Genomic DNA, 26,201 nt, shown 5'->3' on the forward strand with positions numbered 1-26,201 from the left:
GCCGGGTTTTGGTAGCGGAGGGGGCTACACGGGTGGCTTGTGTGAGAAGCTGCCAGAAGCTTCCCCCATGTCCGGTAGAGCCAGTGCCAGCCGGCTCCAAGATGGACCTGCCACTGGCCAAGGACAAGCCCATCAGCGATGGTGGTAGGGCCTCTGGGATAACATAGTTAAGAAGGGGGGAAAAACTGCAAAACAGCAGTGGCAGCAGGAGAGAGAGGAGTGAGAACATGTAAAAGGAACAATTCTGCAGATTCCAAGGTCAGTGAAGAAGGAGAGGGAGGAGGTGCTCCAGGTGCTGGAGCAGAGATTTCCCTGCAGCCCATGGTGAAGCAGGCTGTCCCCCTGCAGCCCATGGAGGCCCACGGCGAAGCAGAGATCCACCTGCAGCCCGTGGAGAACCCCACGCCAGAGCAGGTGGATGCCTGAAGGAGGCTCCTGAGAGGAGCCCACGCTGGAGCAGGTTTGCTCACAAGACCTGTGACCCCATGGGGGACCCACGCTGGAGCAGTCTGTTCCCAAAGGACTGCACCCCATGGAAGAGACCCACACTGGAACAGCTTGTGAAGAACTGCAGCCTGTGGGATGGACTCATGCTGAAGTTCATGGAGGACTGTCAGCTGTGGGAGGGACCCCACACTGGAGCAGGGGAAGAGTGTGAGGAGTCCTTCCCCCGAGGAGGCAGGAGCCGCAGAGACAAAGTGTGACGAGCTGACTGCAACCCCCATTCTCCATCCCCTGCGCTGCTTGGTGGGGAGAGAATTCAGGAGTATAGTTAAACCCAGGAAGAAGGGAGGGGTGGGAGGATGTGTTTTTAAGATTAGGTTTTATTTCTTATTATCCTACTCTGATTTAATTGGTAATAAATACCTGTTTTGCCCATGCTGGTAATTGGTGAGTGATCTCTCCCTGACCTGATCTCAACCCACAAGCCTTTCCTTGTATTTTCTCTCCCCTGTCCAGTTGAAAAGGGGGAGTGATAGAGCAGCTGTAGTGGGTACCTGGCATCCAGCCAGGGTCAACCCACCACACCTCACTATCTTTTTGAAATAAGAAGAGGATAACTTCTGTATGTCAACACCACAACTCATTATTATATCAAATACACTTCTCAGGCCTTAACTTTGCCTGCTTTTACTGCTTCGGAGCTAGCACCCGCACACAACCCGGAGTAAGGAGAAAGGTGCCTGGGTGCCAGGATGCCTTGCACTGGCACTTCTGAATCCGTCTGTGAACCTACTCTGTCTCATCTAGGCTGATGATGGCCAACAGCCTGATTCATTAATGGTGATGTTTATCTAAAAAGCACAAGAACTGAGCTGTGCAACAAGAAAGGATGTTTTAGCCAGACTGCCTAAAATTTTGGTTTACATTGATGTGCGCAAATTAATGACTAATAAGCAAATGCGTCTTTGTGTCTGTGCTAAACGTGAGACGCTTCAAAGCTCTTTAATTAATTAGTCTTAACTTGCAGTAAACAGGCCTCAATGGTTCCTAAACACAGTTTCTCCTTACAAAATCAAGGAAGGCGTATGCTTGACAGTCCTAATATTAAGATGAAAAAAAAACAACAAAAGATTTCCTTCCTTAGCCCTTCAGCTCACACAGGCGTACTGAGCCACCTGCGTCCCCAAGCTTTCTCCCAGCCTCTGCGTTTGCTGACTTTGCAGGCAGCTCATCTGGCTGTGAGAACATTCATAAGTCAGCCATGGTTCACCTATTAAACCTCGGAATATTAGTAAATAAAGGCATTAACAGACCAACCTAAAGGTAAGCAGGTCACGTCACTTTGGGTAAAGATATTTAGCTGCAGGAATGGAGTTGTTTATTCCTGGCATTTCTATTACAAAAACATGCCTGGCTGCATAATCCTCTTACTTTTCTCTTTGAGGACAGCTGCTGCACCAGAAACTCCCGAGTAAGCAGAGAGATTATAACACTGTTGGCTGGAGAGAAGGACTTCAGGACTGAGAGGCTGAGGAAACTGGGAAGAAAACAGGCTAGTCACAGGGAGCATGAAGCTTGGTGGGAGACAATCTGGCAGATGAGGCTCCAGCTTGAGAATTTCTGCTTAGAGGAGGGTAGAGACCTCGAAGTCCCTGCTCCCTGCCCTCAGTGAGATCTGACCTGTCTAGGGTCCCACTGACTAGCCCAGGCCACATCTTCACTGCTTTTCAATGTTGGTCAGCTTGTGGAGACTTGGCAGCAATAGCCAAAGCTCCCATGGGAATGTCCAGCAAACTCAGTGACTCAGAAACTTTCCTCTTCCCTATATACATGCACAAAACATGACCCAAAGACCTCCTGTGGCTTCTCTGTGGAAATGACTGAGCCTGGTAGAGATCTGCATGGGGTTTGTTTTCACTGCCAGCTTTTACTCAGTCTCCCTGAGTGAGCCTGTCCAGCCCAAATGTGTCCTTCGTGCATGTGTGAGCCCTGGCTGCTTTGGTCTGGAAGCCTGTAAAGCACAGTGTTCTCACTCACCCTTTCTAGATCCACTAAAGAGGTTTAAATTAACTCTGAATGAGCCCTTTCCCTTTTCAGGGAGGTTTAGGCACCTGACTAGAGGCGACAAACCAGCATTGATCCATTGGCCACCTTGGTTAGAAAAGCAAAATACTTACACCAGAAATGCACAGAGATACCTACATGCTTTAGAAACAGGTCTGATTCACAGAGTTTCCTTGGTCCTTGACCTTGGCAAAGGTCAGCATCTGATGCTTGAGGTGGCAGTTTTGTCAGGCAGAGCATCTTTCTCAAGTGTATTGCCCCATTCCTTTGGAAATGCTGTTCGCATGCGAGTGAGACAGTGCCAAATACTCTCCCTGTTCTTTTGTGCTAGAAAAGAGAAACAGAGAGTACAGGGAGCCTGACCTCAGTTTGTGCAGCAAACATACACTGCCCTGTGCAGTGGGTTTGACAAAGCATTGCCTGATCTCTTCGGTAGAGAAAGCCAACCCAAGGCGGCTCTCTGGACGCTCGAGTTTTCTTACTGCCTGCGCTGGACCTGGGAACAACACAGATTCTGCGCTGATCTTGTGTGCCTTTGATCAGCGCTTCGTTTCTGTTGGCGAACACACCCTCTTACACCCTTTGGGATCCTTGAGTTTTTCTCAGCTCAACAGCTAAATCCTAGGACAGAAGTTTTGCAACAGATTTAAGTTGACATTTGGTTATGAAATTGCTAGCAATGCTACTGATCTGACCTGTAATTTTATCAAAGATTAATTTGAATCTGCTGACTCCAGTGATGATGCTGCTTGTAAATGGAAGTTCCCTGGGCTCCCATCTGAGCTCTTTCTGCTAATGTAAATAAAGGAGCTGCAGCTTTTTTATGGACAGAATATAACCACTGGCTTTTGTATTTCAAATGAAAGCCCAGGAAAAGACTCCCTGCATTCAGTGGATAAACACAGGTACTGTATTTTTGTCATTTATATTGCTTATGCAGAGCTGCAATAAATAGTAACAAAAAATTGTAAAGAAAAAAGTCTGTTAAAATTAAGGATATTCAGTTTTGAGGTACATTTATTTCCCCTACCAGTGTCAGAAGGAAGCTTCACTTTTAAGTGAGCTAGCTGCATGTCCTGTCCCCTATGCCATTCCATGTGGCAGGCATCCTCATTGCCTATGGCTTTGTATGGCTCTAATATGATTCTTTGAAGGGGTACATGGACCAGAGGTGCAGAACCATTTGTATAACTGGTAGGCTAACATCAAATCATTTTGGCCTCTGCATATTTGTATATATAGTTTAAACCTAAAGTTATGTTTTTCAGGAATTAATTGTTATGAAGAATAAAATTTTACAAATATCTGGCAAACAAAAACAAGCTTTAAACCATCTGAAGGTTAATTTGGACACATAATGAACGCATGCTTCCAAGGACAGGCGCTGGAGTGGGTATCCGCACTTACCAGCACCTGCCTCTGCTTACTTCCAGTGGTGCATGCAAAGTGCTGCCTTTGTAAAACATTTCCTGATTCTAAGGCCTCCTAATATTTACAAGGTCGCAAATAGCAATTTTAACTGTAAACAGAGAAGCATATGTTGGTGGTTTTTTTCTTCTCCACCTGTAATTTTTTTAATCTCTGATTTCTTGTCATCTTCCCTTCTATTGTCAAGTGATAAATGTATGTAGAACAGCAAGACTACAATGGCCTGTCCATCTCAGTTAAGGCTTTCAGACTTGAAGTGCTTACTTCTGGGCCCAAAATTCATGTAGACGTCTAAAACCTGTTAACAAATATTCCAACATAACTCCAGTTGCAATGACGTGACTCGTGTCTGAAGCTTGCACAAGGATCCCAGGACTGTATCTGAAAATCCAGGTGGGAGAAGGCGGTGGTTGGCGTGCATCTCTCTGCCGTCGCCTCCCGTATTCCCTCCCACACTGATTGTCTGCAGCGATAAGGCAAAGCAGGAGCCTGGTAGTGGTGGCTCTGACTTGCTGGTCTGAGCGTGCCTGTGCTGAGAAAGGCATGAGACCTGACGCTATCCTTACACTCCACGTCTTCTCGTGGGATTTGGCAACTCCAGCCTCTCCTCTGCCTTCCCGCACCGCCTGTCAGTTTGAGTGACAGTCCTCAGTGGACGAGTGGAGTATAAGAGAGACAGCTCCATGCCTTGGACTAGAAGGAGGATTTCTGAGCTTCAGGTTGCATTTTCCCTGCTCAGTGTATTTGCTAAGAGAAGAACTTCTTCCTGGCATGGCTAATGGGTAAGAGAAAACCATACTAACTCTACTCTAATGCGAAGGGCAGCGGAGATGGGATATATTGGTCTGAGAGATGTGTAAAAGGGAGTTATGTGAAATGCAGCACTGCAATAACCCTGCTTCCTGTTTCTGTTCCGTTTTACTAACTCACTTCAGCATAAAAAGTTGGTGAGACATCTGAATCAGCTAAACTGGTTTAGCTAAAATAAGGAGATACTAAGATCAGATTTTGCTTAAACATAGCTGATAACATAGAATTGGTTCTCCAAACATCACCTGCCTGCCCAGGACCCTGACAGAGTGTTTGCTGAGTAACTGCCCACTCTTAATATTTGTCCCTTGACAATGCATTTTCCTTTCCATCTACAAAACCTGTCTTATTTATTATTTGGTATTTCAAATGCCAGCTTTAAACTAAGAAAAACAGCACTGGACTCAAGTAAAAGACATATATATTGGCAGAGGAAAGAGGAAGAGAGGAAAAAGAGATTACAAGGAAAATTGAGAGAATTGCTTTATCTTCTATTAACCATGTATTACACAACATTTGAACCATTTTTAAAAAATTATCGGAAATGTCTTATGAATAGCTGCTCATCAGGCTTTACAAATGCTTTTCTTCTTTATGCCAAGATAAAAGACTTTTTTTAAAAAATTGCCTATTGTTCAAAGGATCTCTGAAAGTAAATTTACTTTAAAGATGTTCAACCAAACCTTCTTTGCAGGGCTCCGTGTGACCCATTTGCAAGACGTATTTTTCTTGCTTTGACGCTGTTGACTTACTCACATGATTCACCACTGACCCTTTAATTCTCTTCATGTTTTGAGTCATTGCTGACTTATAGCAATAAACGACTTCTTCCTGGGGCATTGTTTTGGATGGAATTAAGGTTTTATACAAGAAAATAATTTGGAAAAACAGGCACACCATGTGAATGTTTCACCTGAAAGCTATCATAAAATGGAGATGTTAGATTCTTTTGCTCTAGTTGCACTGCTGATGCATTAGAGTTACTGTTGCAAAGAGCCTCCCCCAAAAGTTTTTTCAGCTCTTACAAGTGCAGACTAAGTGTTCTTGTTATTGGGGTGGTGCTTTGTGCACGTAAGCACAGCCAAACAAGGCTCCAACTGGACAAAACCCAATTGGCCAGACTTCTTGCACAAAAATAATTTATTCTATGTGAAATCACAAATCACAACTGAGAGATTTTGCCATAGGGAGGGAATTGAGAATTAACGATAAGAATCTCTGGTTTGAGTCATACATGCAATCGTATTGAAAACCAGAGAGTAAATACACAATACTCTTTTTCAGGAAAACCTTACCTAAATGCTGTGTGTCATGGATTTGCTTGAAGGTGTTGGGCTTCTCTTTGAAGTTGTCTCACCTCATATGTGTAAGCTAAGTTATGGACCTTTTTTAAAGAAATACTGTCCAGAAAGAGTTTTTACAAGATTACTATGTAAGTTGCTAAACAAGTTATTTTCTTTGGCAGGGATATATTTTTCTTTATTCTAATCTTCAGTTACAATGTGAACAGATGCTCTACTGTTTGGAAACTAAAAGAACAATAAAAAGGAGAGGAAAAGTCCATAACAATATTGCAGTAACATCTAGCAGAGAAAAAGGAGAGAAAAGGCTTTTATTTTATACAATTAAACTACTTTAGAGTTTAGGCACACATTTTCTGAATGCAGGAATACATTTAGTAGAAATATATTTATTAAATAAATGTGAGGATTGAAATCTGTAGGTACACTCTTGCTGTAACCCTCTCCTGAGAGACAGCTTGAGCTTGCCTCCATGAGCTCATGAGATATTCCGTAACATTTCTGGAGGAGGAAAGATCAAACAGAGCCCTATAGTCCTTTATAAACACAGGACAAATCTGCCAAGAGCAGACCAAGAACAAGCAGTACGTATAGAAGGGATGACAGATTTCTTGTATAGGTGACTTTTACCAAAATACATACATGCTAAAATATATGTATATAAAATACTATATATATATGTAACAAAATATTCTTAAAAACCCACGACATCCCCCTCAGTATTTCACATACCTTGGATGTTCCACAGACGGCAGATTCCTATCTGCCACTGGTAGTTACTTCCAAAGTAAAAATTGTATTAAACATAATATGGAGGTACTTAAACAGATGGGATAAGTTGATACAGCGGAATAGACAGCAGGAGGTTCCAGAACCCAGGAGTAAAGTGATTCACCAATAAAAGTAGGTCAGTTCAAGGTAACATGAATGTAGATGGCACCTGAAGTTTGAAAAACATCTCTGGCACTGTTCTGTGAACTTGCCAGTCCTGTTCTTGGGACTTCAGCTGAGCTGGTGCAATGAACAATTTTCTGTTTAGTGTTGGTTTGTACGCTGTTATCAGAAGGAATTACTCTTCTTAAGACTCTGGAAAGAACGTGGAGGTATGTCAGAAAATAAATAAAAATGCTGCTTTTGGTGGCTTCTGTGATATGCCATGAGGCTAACTCCCTGTGAGGCTGAGCAGGTGCCTCATTTGAGCTGCACAGCCAGAACTGATAAACTTCTGCTTTACAAGCAGAGCCTGAGGATTGGACAAGGGCTGAATATAGCTCCTCTGTGTCAGCCTCCTTCTGCTCCACTGTAAGATCCATGCAAGTACTTGTTCCAAGCAAAAACCTTCCGTCATAGCAACAAACATATCCTTTGGCTCCCAGATACTAGAATTTTTAGTCCTGTTCCTTCTTTCAGGCGTTGACACCTATTCAAGCCTAGTTCAACATTCGAGTGATCTTGCAGATTTCCCATCAACAACAATATCAAAGTGTCACAGAGCCCAAGCAAAACCAGGCTGCCAGTGCCTCCAGCATAGCTGAGGTATGTGATTGCTCAGATTCCCAGCTGCAGGCAGACTGAGGTGTGGCAGCCCAAGTAGTTAGTTTTCTGCCCTGCCCTTCTGTAGGAGGTTGCTTTCCCCACTCTTAAATCATGTTGAGTGTAATATGAATACAATATATGTTCTTTATGCTCCTCTGCTGCTGCAGGTTATCCTTTGGTGCATTAATGTAAACTGGCTGCTTTTGGCTCTTAACTCAGGGATATGAATTCCTTTCGGCAACAAGATCTCAAGGAGTTAAGCGCAGATTGCTTGTGCTTTTCAGGTTTTAAGCTAAGGCTGTATGAGGTCCATCCCACAGTTACACAGATGATTCTAGAGAAAGAGGATTGCTCAATAATCTGAATAAAAGAAGTCCCAGTTCTACAGACACAGTTTGCTACTTTCTGTTTCTTTCAATATGGAGCTTAGACCAGCAGCTTCTCAGCCAGCCACGAAGTACAGTCCAGGACAGGAGAAGGCACATAAAATCTTGCTGTGCTGCTTCTAGACTATTCTCCCACCATTTGATTAATGCCTTCTTTTCTGCTATGACTTCTATTCCCTCCCTGCCAACCACGGGGCAGGTGCCCACCTGGCTCACTTTTTGCTCTTCCTGACTCTCAAGCTGCTTCACATCAAGGCTGCCACGTCAGAAGACTGTTTGTGACCTTACCACAATATTTGTTTGCTCTTTCTGCTAGAGAGCAAGGAATTTGCCACTGGCAGGAGGATGCAGCGAGTATCTCCATTCTGGCCAGAACAGAAGGAGAAGACATAACAGTAAGCAGTTAGGAGGTTCAGAGTTGGGTTTGAAGTTGCCTTGATTCAGACTAGGAGAACCAGTTAAAATCACGGCAAGTTGCCCAAATGGCTATTTGAAAGAAATGCCCGTTGTTGACAAATTTCTGCACTTTTTTTCTTTTCTTGAGAACCTCTGCTTTGGAGAAGAGATTCAAAATTATCAAGCAGTTCTTCTCTGGGCTTTGATGCATATACTGGTTTGTAACTGATTAATTCAACTGTCAATTATTTAAATATTAATCCACTTCTCTTTCTTTTCCACTCTGTTCTTTGTCTTGATCTTATGTGTTAGTGTGGACATAATGCCCTTGAAACTGGAGCTACCTTTGGGCGGTTCATCACAAAAACAATCCTTCCTAAATCTTGTGGATGGATGGATGGATAGATTTCTGAAAACTATACACTATTATGCAGGACAGAATTCCATTAAAATGAGGAAAGGACCAGCCTGTGTAGGTGTATCAGAGGTCAGTGCATGCAGACCCTGTGTTTAGAGTCTTAGTCACCCTTCATTACACTAACTTTATGGTAGGATAACCATGCGCATGGGCAAAGGAAAGCATCTCTAGAATCTTGCAGGAAAAACGGTAGGAAAAGTGTATATAAGATTGTTGCTAGAAAAGCATCATAGAGAGAATTCTTTGCTTCCTGTTTTGTTGTGTAGTGTTGCTGCATGCTAATAATAATCTTCTGCTTGCCTCTGGTTTGTACACAGAATCCTCCTGAATGAAACACCATCTTTTTTTTTTTCAGTGCATGGAAAACCACAGAAAGACTTATTAATAAGATCTTTCTTAAAATATACTCTAAAATAACCTTAGGGAAGGCTCAAGTTTCCTTACAGGTTACCTACATTCTTTAGATATGAACATGAACCATGAGCTCTATGGTTTTTAGAGCAGCACTGACAGGAAGGTGTGGGGAGAAGAGAAAGCTCTCCTGAGGACAAGCTAGTATCCAGTACATGGAGTGACATTAGAAGACTCTAGAAGTGACTTGCAGAAATAACAGCCCGTGTCTTTTCTAACTCTGTATTTCTCTGGATTTCTTGACAGGAAAGCCTTAAATCATGAACTTTCTAAACTTTTCAATGAGATGTGGGATAGGGATGTTAACCGTCTTATGCCTGGAAAAGACTACACAATTGATTTGCAGGTAACCAATTGCTAAGTCACGTGAGGATTAGGAGCAGTATGGTACTGCCCTAATAGGAAAAGGGTCTGTAAAACTGCCTTTTGCCAGAAGAGTTGCCTATGCTTCATCACTCCCACTAATAGCATAGGCAGGACTTCCTAATGACGAAGAATCACTTACGAGAGACAACAGTTCAGAGAACAGATCAATGGTCCACACTACCTTCATGCTGGTTACAAGTGGAGTCTCTCAGGTGTCTGTCTTGGGTCCTACAACATTTAATATCTTTATCAGTGGCTTGGAGGAGGAGATGGAGTGCAACCTTTCCAATTTTTCAGATGACAGCAAACTGTTGTGATGAAGTTGGCATGCTCAAGCACAGGGCTTCTCTTCAGCTGGACCTAGGCAGGCTGGAGGAACAGGCTAAAGAAAGAACATAATTAAATTAAAGGACAAATGCAACTGGAACAGAATGCCCAGAGAAGTTGTGAAATCTCCCTCTCTGGAGGTTTTCAATACTGAACAAGATGACACCCTGAGCAATATGGTCTGAATTCAATGTTGGTCATACTTAGAGTAAGACTAGAGATGTCCTGAGGTCCCCTCCACCCTGGATGTTTCTCTGTGTGTATGACTGCTTGTATGTATGGTCTGGGTGACTTGTAGCAAAGGAGGAGATGGGTCCCAAGTCATTATGGGGGAGGAATCTGAGTAATTCTTAGGTCTCTCCTGGAGAGTGTGGAGTAGCACAGAGGTGTGGGTGAGAGGGTTTCAGGGTTGTTGCTGCCAGTCCCAGGGAACTGTGAGGGAGGAGTGGGTATCAGATTTGGTGAGCAGCCATTTCACTCCTTATCAGCTCAGTGTAGTGCAAACATGACCATGTGCTTTGGCCACAAATTGCAGCAGGCCACTGAATATTCCGTATCCAATTTTGTACTCACACAAGTGCTCAAAAGCTTTCTTTCAATGTTGCTTCATATTATAAGATATAATTTTCTATTGCTGATAAACTTGAAAAAGAGGTACCTGCCTCAGGCCAAAATTCTGTGGGGAAAACATCTCCCATATGGTTTCCCATTTCTCAGAGAAAGACTCTAGTTACCCCTTGCCCATGTTAACAAACTGCTACTCATCTTTTCTCTTTCCTTGAGAATGTCCTTTTTGGAACAGAAACTTGAAAATTGTCAGGAAAGCCTCCTTTCCAATTTGGATGTGCTTATTTGTAACGTTGATTGAATGTGGGCAGTCAGAAGTCTTTGAAAACTTTGGAGCACCAGGATGCACCAGTCCAAAAGTGGTGGAGCTGCACAGAACTATCTCGGCATCTCCCTGGCACTGGGGCGATGGCTGGGGCTGCAGTCATGAAGTCAGAAAGAGACAACAAAGGCTAAGCCTGAGGAAGCCTACTCAAGAGATGGATTGCTTAAGCATTATCACAAAAGAGAGGAGAATTGGACTGGCTAGCTTGGGGAGCAGGGACTCAGGAGAGAAACAACCCCTCTGCATGGCCTCATAAACTATATGCAGTGGGTCTGTGGGTTACAAAGGAACAGAGAATGAAGGTGCCCAGATCTCCTTTTTATTTATTTGTGGTGGGAGGGAGCCTTTGCTCTACATTACTTCTCTTTATCATTTGTGATGTATATAGCGTAGTAGCACAGCTGGTTAGTGGTCAGAACTGAGCTATCACATGAGTCATCACAATCATCTCTGAAAATGAGTCACAGAAAAATTTCAGGCTCTTAAACTGTCAGAGACTATGTATTTTTTCTTTACACTGGCAGTTCTTCTGTAATGTCTTCTCTTGTTTCATAGGAAGACCATTCCTAACAAAGAATACTGGTAGCATTATGGGGTTTGTTTTCATTATTATGAAGGCAGGCACTGTCTCCTGTAAGGACATCTTACTTCTTTCATTGTTTTACTCTGGTCTTTCTCCTAGGGAAAAGCAGGTGCCGCACAGCAAGGTGACAGTGCTGTCCAGGACAGTGCAGCCAGACATCTGTTTCACAATGTAAATGAAGAACGCCTGAAGAACATAAAAACTTTTGCAAGTGAGACCTGTTCTTTCATTAATGGTGGAAATTACGCAAAGAATCCATGTTGGTTTTCATGTGTTTGCCTAATATATAACATCATATATAACTTGGATGGTGGTGAGGATCATCAGGCTGTATGTCACTTGACGGTAGTTTCTACAACATTTACATGGGAGTTACCTGTAGGTTTAGCTTCAGGAAGAACATTCTTTTGTGCCTTAGGCAAAATTTTTATTTCTTTCTGGATGTTCCACTACAAAGTGAAATGGATGAGACTCTTGTCCTTGCTTTGATGTTATTCCATGAATTGAAAAAGACTCCAAGGTTATCTTTCCTCCTTTGCTCACAGCTTCTAACCCTTTCAGATAGCACTAGGCCCACAGCTACTTCTTGTGTTTCTGTTGGGGGCTATATTTCAAGCATGTCTATGAATGTATGTTTCCTTCCCTGATTTTTATCTTCCCCAGATAGAGTTACATTAAGCTGATTGAACAGCCAGCATAATGAGGAGCACTGGTTTTCTCTGCTCCCTCCACTCCTCTCTGAGCCACACAAGCCTGTGTCTAGTGAGGGCAGCTCTGGTACTCACTAAATACTACACAGAGCCCCTTCGGCTCACTAATCTGGCAGGAAATTACTTAAGTTCTTGACCTCAAGTTTTTTTCTGTCAGCCCGTAGAAGTCACTGAGTGCCAGAGCAGGAGTAGATGAAGTGACGGGAGGGAGCTGGTGGCAAAAAGATTGCAAAGGAGAAACTAACCCATCCATTCAGTGGCCACACACCAGCCATCTCATGTAGGTTTATGCTGTATTATTCCTCTACTGAAGGAATGCCCACAAAGCCTTCTGCCAGCATAGCTCAAGTTCATAAGCCTATGTCTTTAATTTTGGTGGTCAGATATTATTCTCTTATAATAATAATAATTATTATTATTATTGCTTCAGCACTTGGTTCCATAAGGCAGCTCAGTAGCAAGTTGTTTATCTTAAAAAGAAGTACAGCAGTGATCTGGCCTTGAGTCACCTCTAGACCTACACTCAACAGTGTACCTGAGAATGAAATTTGACATCTTAAGGAATGTCCTTCTCTAAGGGCTGTCAAGGCGTATTATATGGCAGTCTCTAATAACTGGATCACAGGTATAATTAGGCATATGGCCCATTAGGCCATCTGGATGAGCATGCTGAAGGTTTCTCTTTTTCTGCAGCCTTTATTTCCTTATTGGACAACTATGAGACATCAACCAGTGTAGCAGAAGTAGTGACTCCAGAAGAAATAGCTGAAAACAATTGTTTTCTTGATGCTATCTTAGCAACAGAAGTCATGAAAGTGAGTAACACAGAGCTTTTTCAGTCGCTGAAAAAACTGAATTAAAAAGTAAACAGTGTATATATCTTGGCTTTTTTATCCTTCAGCTAGCTCATGAATATCTGCTTAAAAAAAAACTGGCAAAGCCAAACCTCGCCAATTTCAAAGATCAGCTCTACGACATCTGGTTCCAGCTCTATGCCAGGAAAGAAGGAGACAGGTATGCTTGATGGATATGGCCCCGATGATCTCTACGCTATTCTGCCTCAAGTAAATATAAGCCTGAGGGCCATCTGTTACAGACAGAACTGGAAGATGGCCTCAGAATATGGCCTGTATCAGGTGACTGTTGCTCCCACACAGATGGTGTTTAAAAATGTACAGATCAGAACAGTATTGACCCTGGGGTACCTTGTACCTTGGGGTACACCACTGGTGAGTTGCCTCCAGCTGCACTTTGTGTCCCTAATCACAGGCCTTCAGCTGGAGACATTCCATCACTTTTCAGCCCACCACATCATCCACTTTTCTAATTTGTACTTCATCAATTTGTCTATGAGGCTGTTATGGGAGACAGTGTCAGAAGCCTTGCTAAAATCTGGATAAGCAGCAGTGATGCATCTGTGGCATTTACTAGCAACTTTCATCATCAAATACAAACTTAGACTTCATGGCTAGATTTCATTGCAAGTTTTGTGTAAAGTAAGAAAGAGAACCCAACAAATACGGACAAATTTAAAAACTGCTCATAAATCAACCTAAGCAGGCTTGTGCGTCTTCTTGCCTTTTAGCTCTGCCAATTTGAACTTTTTAAACACATAAAAGACCTATGTATTATTCTTTTGTTTATTACAGACCTGATTCTTGTGGTTTTGAACATGTTTTTGTTGGAGAAACAAGGCGTGGTAAACAGATCCTAGGTTTGCACAACTGGGTGCAATTTTACCTTCAGGAAAAGCACAAGCATATTGACTACAAGGGATATGTCACTCGGAAGAACAAAACCAGGGTAAGAACAAGCAGGGTGCCTTTGCAAATAAGATAAATGGATCCAGAGAGAAAAATTGTGGTAATGAATCAAGGCACAAGGATGCAATGATGGGCTCAAGTGCTTTGAACCTAATTTGCCCAGGTGTATACAAAAAGAAATACTAGCATGCCCTCAAGTCCAGCTTCCTTTTTTTTTTTTTGCAAGAACTATTTTAAAAGTAGTGCTAGTGTTTACAGAATAGCAACACTGCTGAAGCTTAATGGAGATAAATGATTATGTATGCTCCAGAGTACAGGGATAAGGCTGTGCTCAAGCTAAAACACCCCGGCACAGCAAAGATGACTGAATCTTGCAATGCTCTCAAAAATCTAGAGTCAGAAATTGTATCTGTCTGGTCACAGCTGTATTGGAGATTATTCTGTTGTTTTGTTTACATTTTCAGCCTGACAAAGACGACCAAGTTTTGAGCATCCAGTTCAGTTGGAAGGGCTCAGTCAAGCCAGTTGGAAGCACCTTTATTGGTGTCAGCCCAGAGTTCGAATTTGCCCTTTACACTGTCATTTTCTTGCTGTCTGAAGAAAGAGTCACACGTGAAACAGTGAAGATAGAGGAGTATGAGCTACAGATCGTCGTTTGCCGCCATGGGCACCACATTGGAACAGCGTATCCAGTACTCCTCAGCACCAGTAGTGAAAACCAGTAGTTACAGTGATCAGGCAACATTTCCTTTTTTTGGAGGGGGGCAGGGGGAGGCAGCAGGACAGCAGAGTAAGTTGATGTGTTGTTTTATACAACACATTTTGAGTAAAAATCAATGACTCACTCGCTTTTGGTCTGCCATGGAGTGTTTAATCAATAGTATGCTGTGGCACAGTGTTTGACAAACTTTGAAACATATGCTGGTCATATTAGAGGCTGGATCAAAATTATATCAGCCTTCCTTCACGATAACACTGTACTTTTCAGCACATAGTGGAATTTAAGCAAAGGCCATATTAAAATGGATGCAAATATTTATCTTACTTCTTAGCTACTGCATATCTGAAAAAGCAATAAACATACATTGCTTACACTATGCTTTCCAGACAGGAACTTTGATTTGGCACAAGCAGAATGATAGTATATTTTTTTCTCCTCTCCTCATTTCACAAGAGGTTAATTTCAAATGCATTTTTACAATTATAGTGCCCTGGACATGCAGGAAATACATTCATATGTGAGAACGATCATCAGATCAACAGCAGGTGTATCACTGGATTGGCTTTGCCCAGGTTTGCCAGAAGCCACAGCTGGCTTTCTCTCACTTAATGGTCAGTGGTATAATGATCTGTGTTCCCATTACAGCCACTGATGCCTGCAGTCACTTATCTGTTTCTGCAGTAGGGTTAGATGAATGACCCTACATAATCCATTGACTAGATCCCCAGCGACAATAATAAGATGTAGTCGCTTAGTCCTGGATCTGGTCACTGATCCTTCAGCTGATGTGGACATGTCTGCCCTGGTTCTTCCAAAATGTCTTCAATACTCCAGTCAAAGGAACGTAGTGCTTTTTCTTCTCATACCAATGCAGAAACAGGGAGATGCTGCAACCGTCTGAGAGTGTAAGAAGGAGTGGTTAGATGTGTAAGTACCACAAGAATTTCTCCAACAAAGCAAGGATCTTTATCCACACTGGTAAAAGAATTGCTTTTGGCTATTTCTTTTCCCAAGGAGGACCAGAAAAGGCAGCCTGTCGCTGTGGAACGTAAAGCAGTAGACAAGATCATTTGAAATTAAGTTACCTTTGGAAAACAAGAAAAACTTTACACTGAGCCAAGCAGGGATTTAAAATGCTTTCCATTTCTTAAAGCAATTTTCATATAGTCCCAAGTCTCTCCCAAGACCTCACCAGTCATAACATTCTTTACCACCCCGGGAATTTGATCCTAAGCTTCTCTAAATCGTGTCCTATAGCACTGGCTGGCATTTATTTACAGACATAGAAACATTACAGAGAGCAAGCCTACAAGTTCCTACAGCTGGTGGAACTACATGAGAGGCTTTTCAGGCATGATACAACGGAGAGAACAGCAATAGAGGAGCAACTGGCAGGCACCAATGAACAAGTTCACCCTTCCCTGCAGCATCAGGGGCTACGGAAGGACAACAAGAGAGTCCCAACTCAGGTTCTGGTGTGTATTTGAAGCACGTAGGATCCGAGGCAGATATTCAGAAAGGGTACAAAATCACTGAGCTGTCACACAGAATACTTGTGCCGTGGGCTAGAAACCAACTCTGTGGCAGGTGAAAGGCACTCCGTTTCCTTCAGACTGGGAAACTACCCTGCAGCCAACGGTCCACAGGTCACACTGGATGCCTTGCCTGCTCTTCAGAGTCCTCCTTCATCTTTGCATATGTGGCAGGGCAGAACTGAGAATACAGCTGAGCCAGCAAAGCCTGGGATGTGATCTCTAGCGTTGTTCCATGGCTCAGTTTGTTCCATACGTGCACTGCGTAGGTGTTCTTAAAAAGCTTGTGAAGCTCCGTGGAGCTGATTGCTTCAAACAACTTTTTCCAGTCCTCCCAGGGAATAGGGTAAAGGACTTCTGGGGAAAGAGCGCGCACCCCCTTGCAGCTCATGTTGTTCTGGAAATTACTGATGGAGCACCACTTCTTGAAAACACGCGTTAAGAGTTCTGGGCCCTGGTGCGCCCAGATCCAGCCATTGTAGTTATCCACAAAGTCCTGCATGCAAAGCTCTATGTACTCATGCTTGGGTTCAAAGGACAGAAAAGCCCCATTCAATACACTCTGAGATTGCAAACCGAGGGCATTGGTGAGGTTCTTCAAGTTCCTAAGGACAATGAAGTCTGTGTCCAGGTAGATGCCACCAAATTTCCAAATGATGGTAATTCTACAGGCGTCAGACAGGACGGGAAAGAAATAAGGTTCCTTCTGGTGGTCAGGCTGCAAGTACCACTTTGCCAGAGGTGTCCCTGAGAAAAGCTCCAGCAAGTTCAGGGGCCGGAATTCCACGTTGGGGAAGCGGCTCAGCAACGAGAAGCCCCAGTGATTGGGTAATGAGGCATTCCCATCTGCCAAGCCTTTCATAAGCACCACGACCCTTGTCCCAGGGTGTGCCCGGGCTGCTGACTCCACAGAGCACAGGAACAGGTAGCTTGGGCTAGTTTGCTCCGAGGTCTCCACAAAAAACACATCCCCTGCTGGAGGACGAGACACACTGGTAGTGGGATGTGGAGTTAAAGAGGAAACCTGTTCAATCCTGCTTTGGTTAGGCAAGATGTTGAGCTGGCCCTCAGTATCCTCCCCAGTTCTCCAGTAGAACATGACAGAAGCAAAGAACACAAATGAAATGCTGAGGATAAACAGAGCACCGAGTCTGTGGCTCAGGAGCACCGTGGTCAGTTTTAGCAGGCAGTTGGACATCCTGGGCAGTCTTGCTCACGTTGGAGCCTGCTCTCCCAAGACAACTGTCGTGATCTGAAGGGGAGGAAAGAAGAAAAAGACACTGACAGGCAAGGCAGCAGACCACAAGCCTTGGGACAGTGCCACAGCAAAGCGGAACTCTCCTTTCTTAGCCTCAGGGCAGCCTGCTTCAGTTATGCCTTTAGGTCCTTTCTGAAACCGTCTCCTCACTTCTCCGCATTCTCACAGGGCCTTCAGGTCAATGCACAACTGAGGGAGAAGCAGCAAGGAGGACTGCGGCAATTCTCCTGCCTCCCTCTGCTCTGTCTCCAAACCCAAATCCCCATGCTCCAGAACAGAGAGCTTCAGGATACAGCAAAAGCTTTAATATGTAACCAACAGGGAACAGGACAAAGAACTCAGCTGGCATAATGCCATTTGTCATTCACCCCTGATTACTGTGACTGAGACACACACTAAACGCTCCATGTAGCCAGAAAATGACTTGTCAGCTGCACTTGGAGGTTTCCAAATGCAACCGCACGGAGCCACCTCTCTCCATTAGGCACTGGGGCTTTGGGGACAGAGAAGAAGCAGCCCGTACACAAATCATCAGCTCTGGACTCCCAGAACGTGTTCTTCTCCTGCAGAGAAGTGCCAGCATGTGCTGTGGGTGTTACACACAGCGAAAAAACCCCACGTACCTGTTTCCCCCTCCCTCCACAGCACAGCGTGTTGAATCCTGTAAATCATTTTTAGCTTGGTAAACTGCAGAAGAGAAACCAAGGACAGGCTTGAGGGGACAGAGCCTTTCCTGTAGAGAAGGCAGGAAATTGTGGCTCTAATCTAACGGTTAGCAAGCTTCAAGGTTACATGCGGATATTTTTAGTAAGAGGAGCTACTACAATCACATTTCTATATATTTAGAGATACATTTCTGCCTTTGTAGTGGATAAGAGGACATTTTAGACGCTGCAATAGCCAGTCCATTTATTTCACAAAACAAACACAGGAAATCTGTCTCTCCACCATCCTCTGAAATTGCAAGTCCCGTTGTACAGAAAGCGCTAATACTACTCACCTGTCCCTGCTTTCAAGACAGCACAGAAGCCACTGCTCAGCTGGACAAGATTTTCAAGAGGTTAGTGTCTCTGGGAGCACCTATAACTCTATGGTCTGGCACTTCCTTTTTCTGCAAAGAAATGGTGAAAGAGGGAATCTGAACACATGTACAAAACAAGCAGACCAAGGAGGATGTGACATCATACATTCAGCTAACACAGTTGCTGATATAAGGGTCATGCAGCTGTGCTGTGAAGAAGCCATCTAATTGGGAATGAATCAGAAACAAAACGAAATAAATTGAAAGAGGAAGTTGAAATGTCATTATTGCTACACATTAAACTTTATACTGTGGCAGAAAAGCATTTTGCTGTTTTCTGCTTCTTTGCTAAGAATTCTCAGTGCTCACGCTCCTTGCGTGGCTGCCACAAGAACTAAGCCAAGAGTTTCATACAGCTGCCTCCTCCCACCCCAAGACTTCATTCCTAAATACAACTTTGAGCAATTAATTTACTCATCCATTTGGGAAGACTCCCTCTGAGGCCAGATACTTCACTGAATGACTTTGCCAATTGCAGGTGTCCCTCATTTTAGGATTGAGTTCCCCCTTGTCCCTGTGCTCAATGGCAGCTGACCTTGCCTTACAGAAGATGCGTTGACACATTCACAAAATATCACCTTTATCCATACAGCCACTAAGTTTAGGGATTACTACAGTTTCTACACAGCTGCCTGCAACAAATGTCAGGCCTATTGCTCCATAGCTTCCCAGATCCCTCACCCCTCCCCAAATCCTTCCAAACACTGCAGCACCATGGATGGACTCATAAGATGCCAACACTGGAGGAGCTCCGCCTTAAGCTTATTCCCAGCCCTTTCAGCGTTGGAGCTCTCCAGGCCTCAGGTCACATCCCATCAGGTCACAAAATCACACAAGAGTTGGGGTTGGAAGGCACCTCTGGAGATCATTTGGCCACCCCCCCTGCTCAATGCCCAGTCACCTAGAGCAGATTCCTCAGGGCCATGTCCTCTTGGCTTTTGACCTTGTCCGAGGACAGAGACTCCACAACCTCTCTGGACAACCTGTTGCAGTGCTTCACCACCATTTCTTTCATTCTAATTTCCCCTACTTCAGTTTGTGCCTGTTGTGTCTCATCCCATCACTGGATTCCACAGAGAAGAGCCTGGCTTGTCCTCTTTACCCCACCAATCTCCAGTCATGGATTTATACACTTTGACAAGTCATCCCCCCCTGCGCCTGCTCTTCTCCAAGCAAAATGATCAGAGCTCTCTCAGCCTCTCTTCATATGGCACGTGCTCCAAGCCCTTTCTCATCTTAGTGGCCATTTGCTGGCCTTGCTCCAGTATGTGCATGTCTCGCTTTTACCGGGGAGCCCAGAACAGGACACAGCACTCCAGATGTGTCTCACTTGTGCTGAGTAGCAGGGAAGGATTGCTTCCCTTGATCTTGGAGGTAATGCTCTACACAATGCAGCCCAGCAGGCTGTTGATTGTCTTTGCTACAAGGGCACACTGCTGGGTCCTCAGCAACTTGTTGTCCACAGAACCATCAGGTCCTTTTCTGCCAAGATGCCTTCCACCAGGTCATCCCATATACTTAGCTCCTCATGTCTATGACTGCATTGGCTCTACCCAGGTTTGCTAGAAGCTACAGTCAGTTTTATCTCACCTAACTTTAAAAGTCCATGGTATAGACACCTGTGTTCCCATCATAGGCAGGGATGCCTGCAGTCACTTATGTGCTTGTGTAATCTGCAGCAGGGTAGATGAATCACCCATTGATTAGGTCCCCAGTGACAATAATAAGATGTCACTGGGGACACTGTTCCTAGTCCTGGACCTGGTCACTCATTCTTCTGCTTGATATGGACATATCTGCCCCTGTTCATCCAAAAGGTCTTCTCTACTCCAATGAAAGGAATGTAAAGCTTTTTCTTCTCATACCAATGCAGAAACAGGGAAATGCTCAGACCTTCTGAGAGTGTGACAAGGGCTAGTCAGATATGTACGAGCCACAAGAATTTCTTTAACAGAGCAAGAAACCAGCTAATGCATATTTTCTGACAATGCGTTATTTGCAAAATACTGCCTGTAATTTTCATGACCTTGTTGCTAAATTTAAAAGCCTAACTAACCAATGCAGTGCTGGAAACACGCAAAGAAAAAAAAATCAAAACAAAAAACCCAGTTCAAACAAAAATTGTAAAACTTACAGAGACACCATACTGCATAAGATAAAGGCTCACATTTAAACAATAGCAAGTTTTCCTTGTTCCAAGCACAAGAAGGATGAAATGTAGTACCAAGGGAACAGACATGGAAGATCTCATAGCTCCTCCATGCAAGAACTTTAAACAATCTGATGCTGCTGGATCAGTACATGCTCACATCCACTCACGATGCCCCTAAGGTGTGCTGGAGCATCCTGCACTGAGCAAAGAGGTTTCCTGCTCTGTGTGATTTTAAATGTGCTTTGCTGAAATTTTCCTTGGCAGCAAAATCACAGACAACAAAAAAAAATGCAAAGAACCAAAATTGTATTACAATTGGGTGATTGGGTGATGGTACAGCATGAATCGTACATGAAGTCAACTTATGTGAAGCCAAAGAGGCATCACCAGTTCCTGCAATCCTCTCTTTTTCAAATTGCAACAGCAGATAATCAGAAGCCCCCAGAACCTGGCAAATCATTCCTAATAAGAAAAAATGTACACTGTTGAGTGATATTGCTACAGAACATCATCAGATCTTTGTGGCAGTTCAAGTAGTGGTAATAAATGGCAAGAAATAAACTGTACAAACTCTTTAAGGGCATGCATTTAGCAATGTCAGAGAATGAAAGGTTACATTCTCAGTTTACATTGAAAGCAATTACAATTGCTTTTACATCATTACATTGGAACTGTAAAGTTCCCAAATTATCACTTCTGTAAAAGGTCTCAACCTCCAGGCCTAAACCGTAGGATAACCAGTACAAATAACTGCCATAGCCAGAGGCGATCACATGTTGACAGGAAAACTGTGGCTGTATATATTGCAGAAGTGCAAATGTTGTTTGCAAAGTAAAATATAAACTAAGGATGTGAAAAAGCACTTTCTTTTCTTCTGTGATTTAATTGATACAGCTTATACTTAGGCAATTAGGAGATTTAACCTATGAAGCTAGATAGACCTGCAAATAAGCAGAAAATTGTAGGAAAGAAGGTGCAAAGGGATCATCTAGCTATTAGCAAATACACCTGCTGAGCCAAAGGGGAGAAGAGAGAGAACAGAGAGCAATGGAAACAGAGGCAGCACAGACTAAGCGTTCTGTTTTGCCTAAAATGTTGCACGAATAAAACTGCAAAAGAGAAGCCAAATGATCCCTGATACCCAGGCACTCGCTGATAACTTGCCCAAAGAGACCCGGAAGGGTGATTACCTGGGTGCCTGTGACTTTGGCTGCCAGAGCTCGTGCTTGCTATTAAATACACTCTTTGTCTTGACAACCAGGCTGCTCTCTCCTAGGCTGGCCTGCCGGTGGAGTGCAGGGAAGCAACAAACCCAGCCCCTAGGCTGCGGGGAGCAGAGAAGGCGAACTGCTGAACAGGCAGCTGCTGAGGCTCTAAAAAGCAGGAATAAGAGTCAATTTAGAATCTGAATATTTGATCAATTCAGAATACTCCCAAAGAAGAGGACCCCTGGGAAAACTGGAATTGTGACTGAGTCCTCCCACAGCAGAGAAAGAGGAACTACAACCAATAACAGTATTCAGCCGACATATCTCCAGGTAGAGGAAGAGGCTCCTCCTTCCAGTCTTGTGAAGTCTCTGAACCAGTCTTAAAAGGAAAATAACCGGTGCCGGTCCTGTGAGCCTACCTGCACATAGTGTACATCCCCAGGGCTCTTGGGAAGAAGACCCAAACCTAGTGGCTCTGTGTCCAGAGGAGATGAGGTGGATTCTCTGTCCTCTAAGCCTTCCCACTGCCCGCCCTCTTGGTGCTTTCCTTGTGTTGGCTTCTTGGTCCCCACATTTGCTTGCTCTCACCCAGCAGTGACAGAAAATACAAGATGGCTCTCATGCTTATCCCTGAAGAAGGGAAACTGTAAAAGAAGCATAAAAGCATAACCTGAATCTACCTCTTATCAACTAAAATGGATTGAGAATGTAACTCTTTGATGTCCCGCAGAACATGCTTAAACGCAGATTTGCAAGAGATGCTGGTTAGAGATGGTTTTGTATCTTAAACTGATGCTTTGGACGGTCCCTTTCGTAGCCAACATTTTGTCCTGGTTTTGGCAGGGATGGAGTTAACTGTGCGGTAACTTGGGCTAAACCATCACAATTTTAAAGCAATAGCTGTGTCCTCTCATGGCCAATTCAACCAAGCAAAGGAGAGAGTTCCAGCTCTTAGTGTGGGAGCCAGGGCTAGAGGCATCAAGACTGGGGCACGGCTGCACAATCTGGTACAGCTGAGATCAGCCAGAATATGTCATGAAGATCCAAATCTAGCTTCACAGGCTAAATGAAAGCATACCTTCCTTCTTTATCTTATCATTGCACAATTTTACTGCCACTTCAACTACCTTATGCCACTAAATTATTCCAAAACTACATTTATGGTACATCAAGTAGAAACATGGCAAGATAGCTCTGATGAGCCTTGAACTAAGTGATTGCACCAGTCCCAGTTGTCTCTAGGAAAAGGAAACAAGTACTCTTGAGTTTAGTGATGTCCCTTCAAGTAAGCACGTGGACACATAAACAGAAAAACACTGGAGGAGCATGTAGATTTGCAGCAAATTCAGTAACAAAAACAGAGAGGAAAAAGGTCCAGCAAAGTGCTGCTGCATACCCAGGTAGCTGCTAGGGGTCCTGAACAGTATCAGGGATCACAAGCAGCCTGATAGGAGTATTTTGAGGACTTGCCAGAAAACAGTAAAAGATCTCATTTTTCTTCAGATTTAATTACCAGCGAGGGTAGAAGAGGTAAGCTTTGACAATACCAACAGAGTGACTCATCGGTCTGTTAAGTATGGAGGAGCAGAGCAGTGCCAAACGGATGGATCCACCAGCTAATTCTACTAGTATTTAGGGGAATTTGTAGAATCATAGAATGGATTGGGTTGGATCTAGGTCCAAGCCCCTTGCCATGGGCAGGGACACCTTCCACTAGACCAGGTCACTCAAAGCCCCGTCCAACCTGGCCTCGAACACTTCCAGGGATGGGGCATCTACCACGTCTCTGGGCAACCTGTTCCAGTGCCTCACCACCCTCACAGTAAAGCATTTCTTCCTTATATCTAATCTAAATCTACCCTCTTCCAGTTTAGAAACCATTACCCCTTGTCCTAACACCACATGCCCTTGTCAAAAGTCCCCCTCCAGCTTTCCTGTAGGGCCCCTTTAGGCCCCGGAAGGTCCGGAGCCTTCTCTTCTCCGTGCTGAACAGCCTCAACTCTCTCAGCCTGTCCTCATAGGAGAGGAGCTCCAGCCCTCTGATCATCTTCGTGGCCCTTCTCTGGACCCTCTCCAACAGGTCCGTGTCCTTCTTGGGAATTAGAATGAGTATTTAGCATTTTAGCAACAGCTTTAGAGCTCCCTCTTCTGACCCTAGAGAAGAATGGCAAACCAAGCATGTGAAAAGATGTGAGGTGAGATGAGGGTGAGTGTTGTAATTGTAACGGGTATATTGGACCAAGCTATAGACAGAGGACACTTAAGGCACCTGTCTCTTAACTGCATCTTTTGCACTTAATCACAACTTCACCTTTCCAGAGTGAACCCTGCAATATCCAATTTCACCTACATGTTTTTTAGAACTACAGTTTCCCCTGAAATAAAAGAAAGAAAAGTGAAAATAGCCACTCATATAGCTATAATGCAGTGCTGGATAGACCTTCCATGTGGCAAGAAGAATTAAACGCAAGCCATGGCAAAGAGTTGGAGGATGATATCAGCAGGTTTCTGCAAAAAGTGAAGAGACTGTGGGAAGAAATGGTAGGGCACTTTTTATAGCTGTCGATTCCTAAATCTCTGTACAGAATGTGGCCATAGATGTGATGGCATCTTGCTGAAGGTATCCAGAAAAAAACCTATACAGCCTCTGTCTGTTATCTGCAACAGAGAGAACCAATGAGGTACGTACATAATGGCCACAAACAGAAAGTCACATAGCCAGTCATGGCAACATCATTAAGCTTCAATTCAGCTTCAGTCTCCCTAAGTACAATAAGCAGTAGTCTAAGATTAGTGGAAAATGGCCAGTAATGCTACTACACTTAGACAGAGTAGGAAATTTGTTGAATTAATCAAGAGAGAGCTGTAACAACTTCCAAAAAAACCAGGCATACTCAATTTCAAGTTGAGTGACCTTACTCAATAACTTCATCAAATGTAAAAAAAAAAGCTAGCAGGAGCTGTTATTTTCTCTTTGACAGGATTAGCTTGCACCCAGTGACAGTGGTATTTGAGAATGGTGGCACGTGAATCCATAACAGAGAAGTGGTTCTTCTGATGTTAGAATAGATTTGCAGTTTAAGTCTAATCCCTTCTTGTGAGCAGTATCTTTCACCTGGGTTTAACATTTCTGAGGAACCATTGCGATCCTGTGGTTGGGTGATGGTCCAGCTGAAGTCATAGCTGCCCCAGCCCCCAAATAGCACAAGAACTAACCCAGACCTCCCTGTGCCCAGCGTGGAACTAGCCAACCCCAGTACACAGCCAGCTCTGCTGCTCACTTCCCTAGCAGAAGGAGGCCATGCAGTTCATGCAGCTCAACTTCAGAGCTGCTCTCTCTAGTTTTTATTCCCAGCTTGGCTCAGCTCTGGTAATAGCAGGTTCTCTCCGCACCATCCCATGCCTACGGGCAGTGCCTGGGAACAGCAGTTCCCAGCACGAGAAACAGCCAGAGAGTAGTGGACTGAGTAGGGTGTTGCTGAGCTAACTCAGGAATCATGTGGGAAGGGAGGGATGGAAGGATCACATCAGAGGGTGAATGGATGAAACAGGGAGCATGACTTGCTCCAGCACTGCTGGAGGATCCTGCAGATCCCACAATGATGTGACCATAAAGCAAAATGCTAATGGATCACTCCACTGAGCACCTTGTCCATAAAGGGACTGCTGCACAAGCTCCGGGCTTGTCTGCAGTTCAGATCATTCACTGGAAGGTGAAAACTTATATGCCCATGATGTAGCAGGTAGGAAAGGACTATGGAAAAGGTCTGCAGGAAACCGTCTCTCACAGCTACCAGAATCCAAAACATATTCTGGAGCGCACTAGCTCTTTGCTTCATCGCCTGCAAAGACATTGTGAAGATGAGGAATAATGTGGGGCAGAGAGGCTGCATTTTGCTCACAGAACTGATGCTGGCACAGCTACACAGGTCCTGACTTCGCCTCTGAGTAACAGTCTTCCAGAAAAAAAAAAAACAGCAAAAGCTGAAAAAAGAAGATTAAATGTGAATAAAACCCAAGGAGGGGGGGAATTCCCTATAATGCTGGCAGGGATCAGAGACCCCTAAGAGATCAGAGATCTCTGGCCAAGGGCTGCTCAGCCTTGTAGCACGGGGACCATCCCCAGCCACCAGAAAAACCACCAAGGGAATACCCTCTAATCACTGACCCAAGAAAGTGCCTAAATTTCAGCAGGGCTACCCTGCAAGAGGCAAGGATTTGGCCACGATAACATCATGCACTGGGACAGCTCTTGCCAACACGGCTGTAGCTGTGCTGCTCCATGCCACCCAAGCAAACGGCTGGGGAGGCAGAAGGCAGGAGGGACGCAGGCCCACAGGACCACAGGATGCCTCTCCCAGAGATGGGGTTATTCCTACCCAGCCCAGAAACAGGAAGAACAAGGCACAGCCCA

General features: G+C 44.2%; 2 protein-coding genes across 9 annotated transcripts in view; one reads left to right on the forward strand and one right to left on the reverse strand.

Moving 5' to 3' along the window:
- The first annotated feature begins 4,312 nt into the window (after positions 1-4,312).
- On the forward strand, positions 4,313-14,929 carry LOC104485997 (poly(U)-specific endoribonuclease). 4 transcript variants are annotated; one of them, XM_010128519.2, is made up of 7 exons: positions 4,313-4,718; positions 9,441-9,540; positions 11,462-11,573; positions 12,766-12,887; positions 12,974-13,086; positions 13,722-13,875; positions 14,300-14,929. In XM_010128519.2, the coding sequence occupies exons 1-7, from the start codon at positions 4,708-4,710 to the stop codon at positions 14,558-14,560; spliced, it is 873 nt and encodes a 290-aa protein (XP_010126821.2). In that variant the 5' UTR covers positions 4,313-4,707; the 3' UTR covers positions 14,561-14,929. The 4 variants fall into 4 exon arrangements, with proteins under 4 accessions (XP_010126821.2, XP_086613487.1, XP_086613501.1 ...); XM_086757361.1 differs by lacking the exon at positions 4,313-4,718 and adding an exon at positions 5,251-6,178; XM_086757375.1 differs by lacking the exon at positions 4,313-4,718 and adding an exon at positions 5,251-6,112.
- A 1,092-nt stretch (positions 14,930-16,021) lies between these two features.
- LOC104473358 (lactosylceramide 4-alpha-galactosyltransferase) overlaps positions 16,022-26,201 on the reverse strand; it is a 61,721-nt gene continuing 51,541 nt past the window's right edge. For 4 of the 5 annotated variants that reach the window (XM_086757273.1, XM_086757295.1, XM_086757280.1 and 1 more), the window contains 2 exons: positions 18,347-18,457; positions 16,022-17,340 (listed from right to left, as the gene is read on the reverse strand). In XM_086757273.1, the coding sequence (XP_086613399.1) occupies positions 16,204-17,286 (1,083 nt within the window). In that variant the 5' untranslated portion in view covers positions 17,287-17,340; positions 18,347-18,457 and the 3' untranslated portion in view covers positions 16,022-16,203. Of the gene's footprint in view, positions 17,341-18,346; positions 20,665-26,201 lie in introns of those variants that run through there. The other variant, XM_086757287.1, reaches the window with a different exon arrangement.

Source organism: Chlamydotis macqueenii, chromosome 1 (genome assembly GCF_036417535.1).
Source record: "Chlamydotis macqueenii isolate bChlMac1 chromosome 1, bChlMac1.mat, whole genome shotgun sequence".
NCBI classification, from domain to species: Eukaryota; Metazoa; Chordata; class Aves; order Otidiformes; family Otididae; genus Chlamydotis; species Chlamydotis macqueenii.

Bases quoted from the DNA above. Each gene is read 5' to 3' on its own strand.
- LOC104485997 (XM_010128519.2), top strand. The intron at 11,574-12,765 runs GTGAGACCTGTT...CTTTTTCTGCAG, and splicing joins GAACATAAAAACTTTTGCAA to CCTTTATTTCCTTATTGGAC. The intron at 12,888-12,973 runs GTGAGTAACACA...TTTATCCTTCAG, and splicing joins TAGCAACAGAAGTCATGAAA to CTAGCTCATGAATATCTGCT.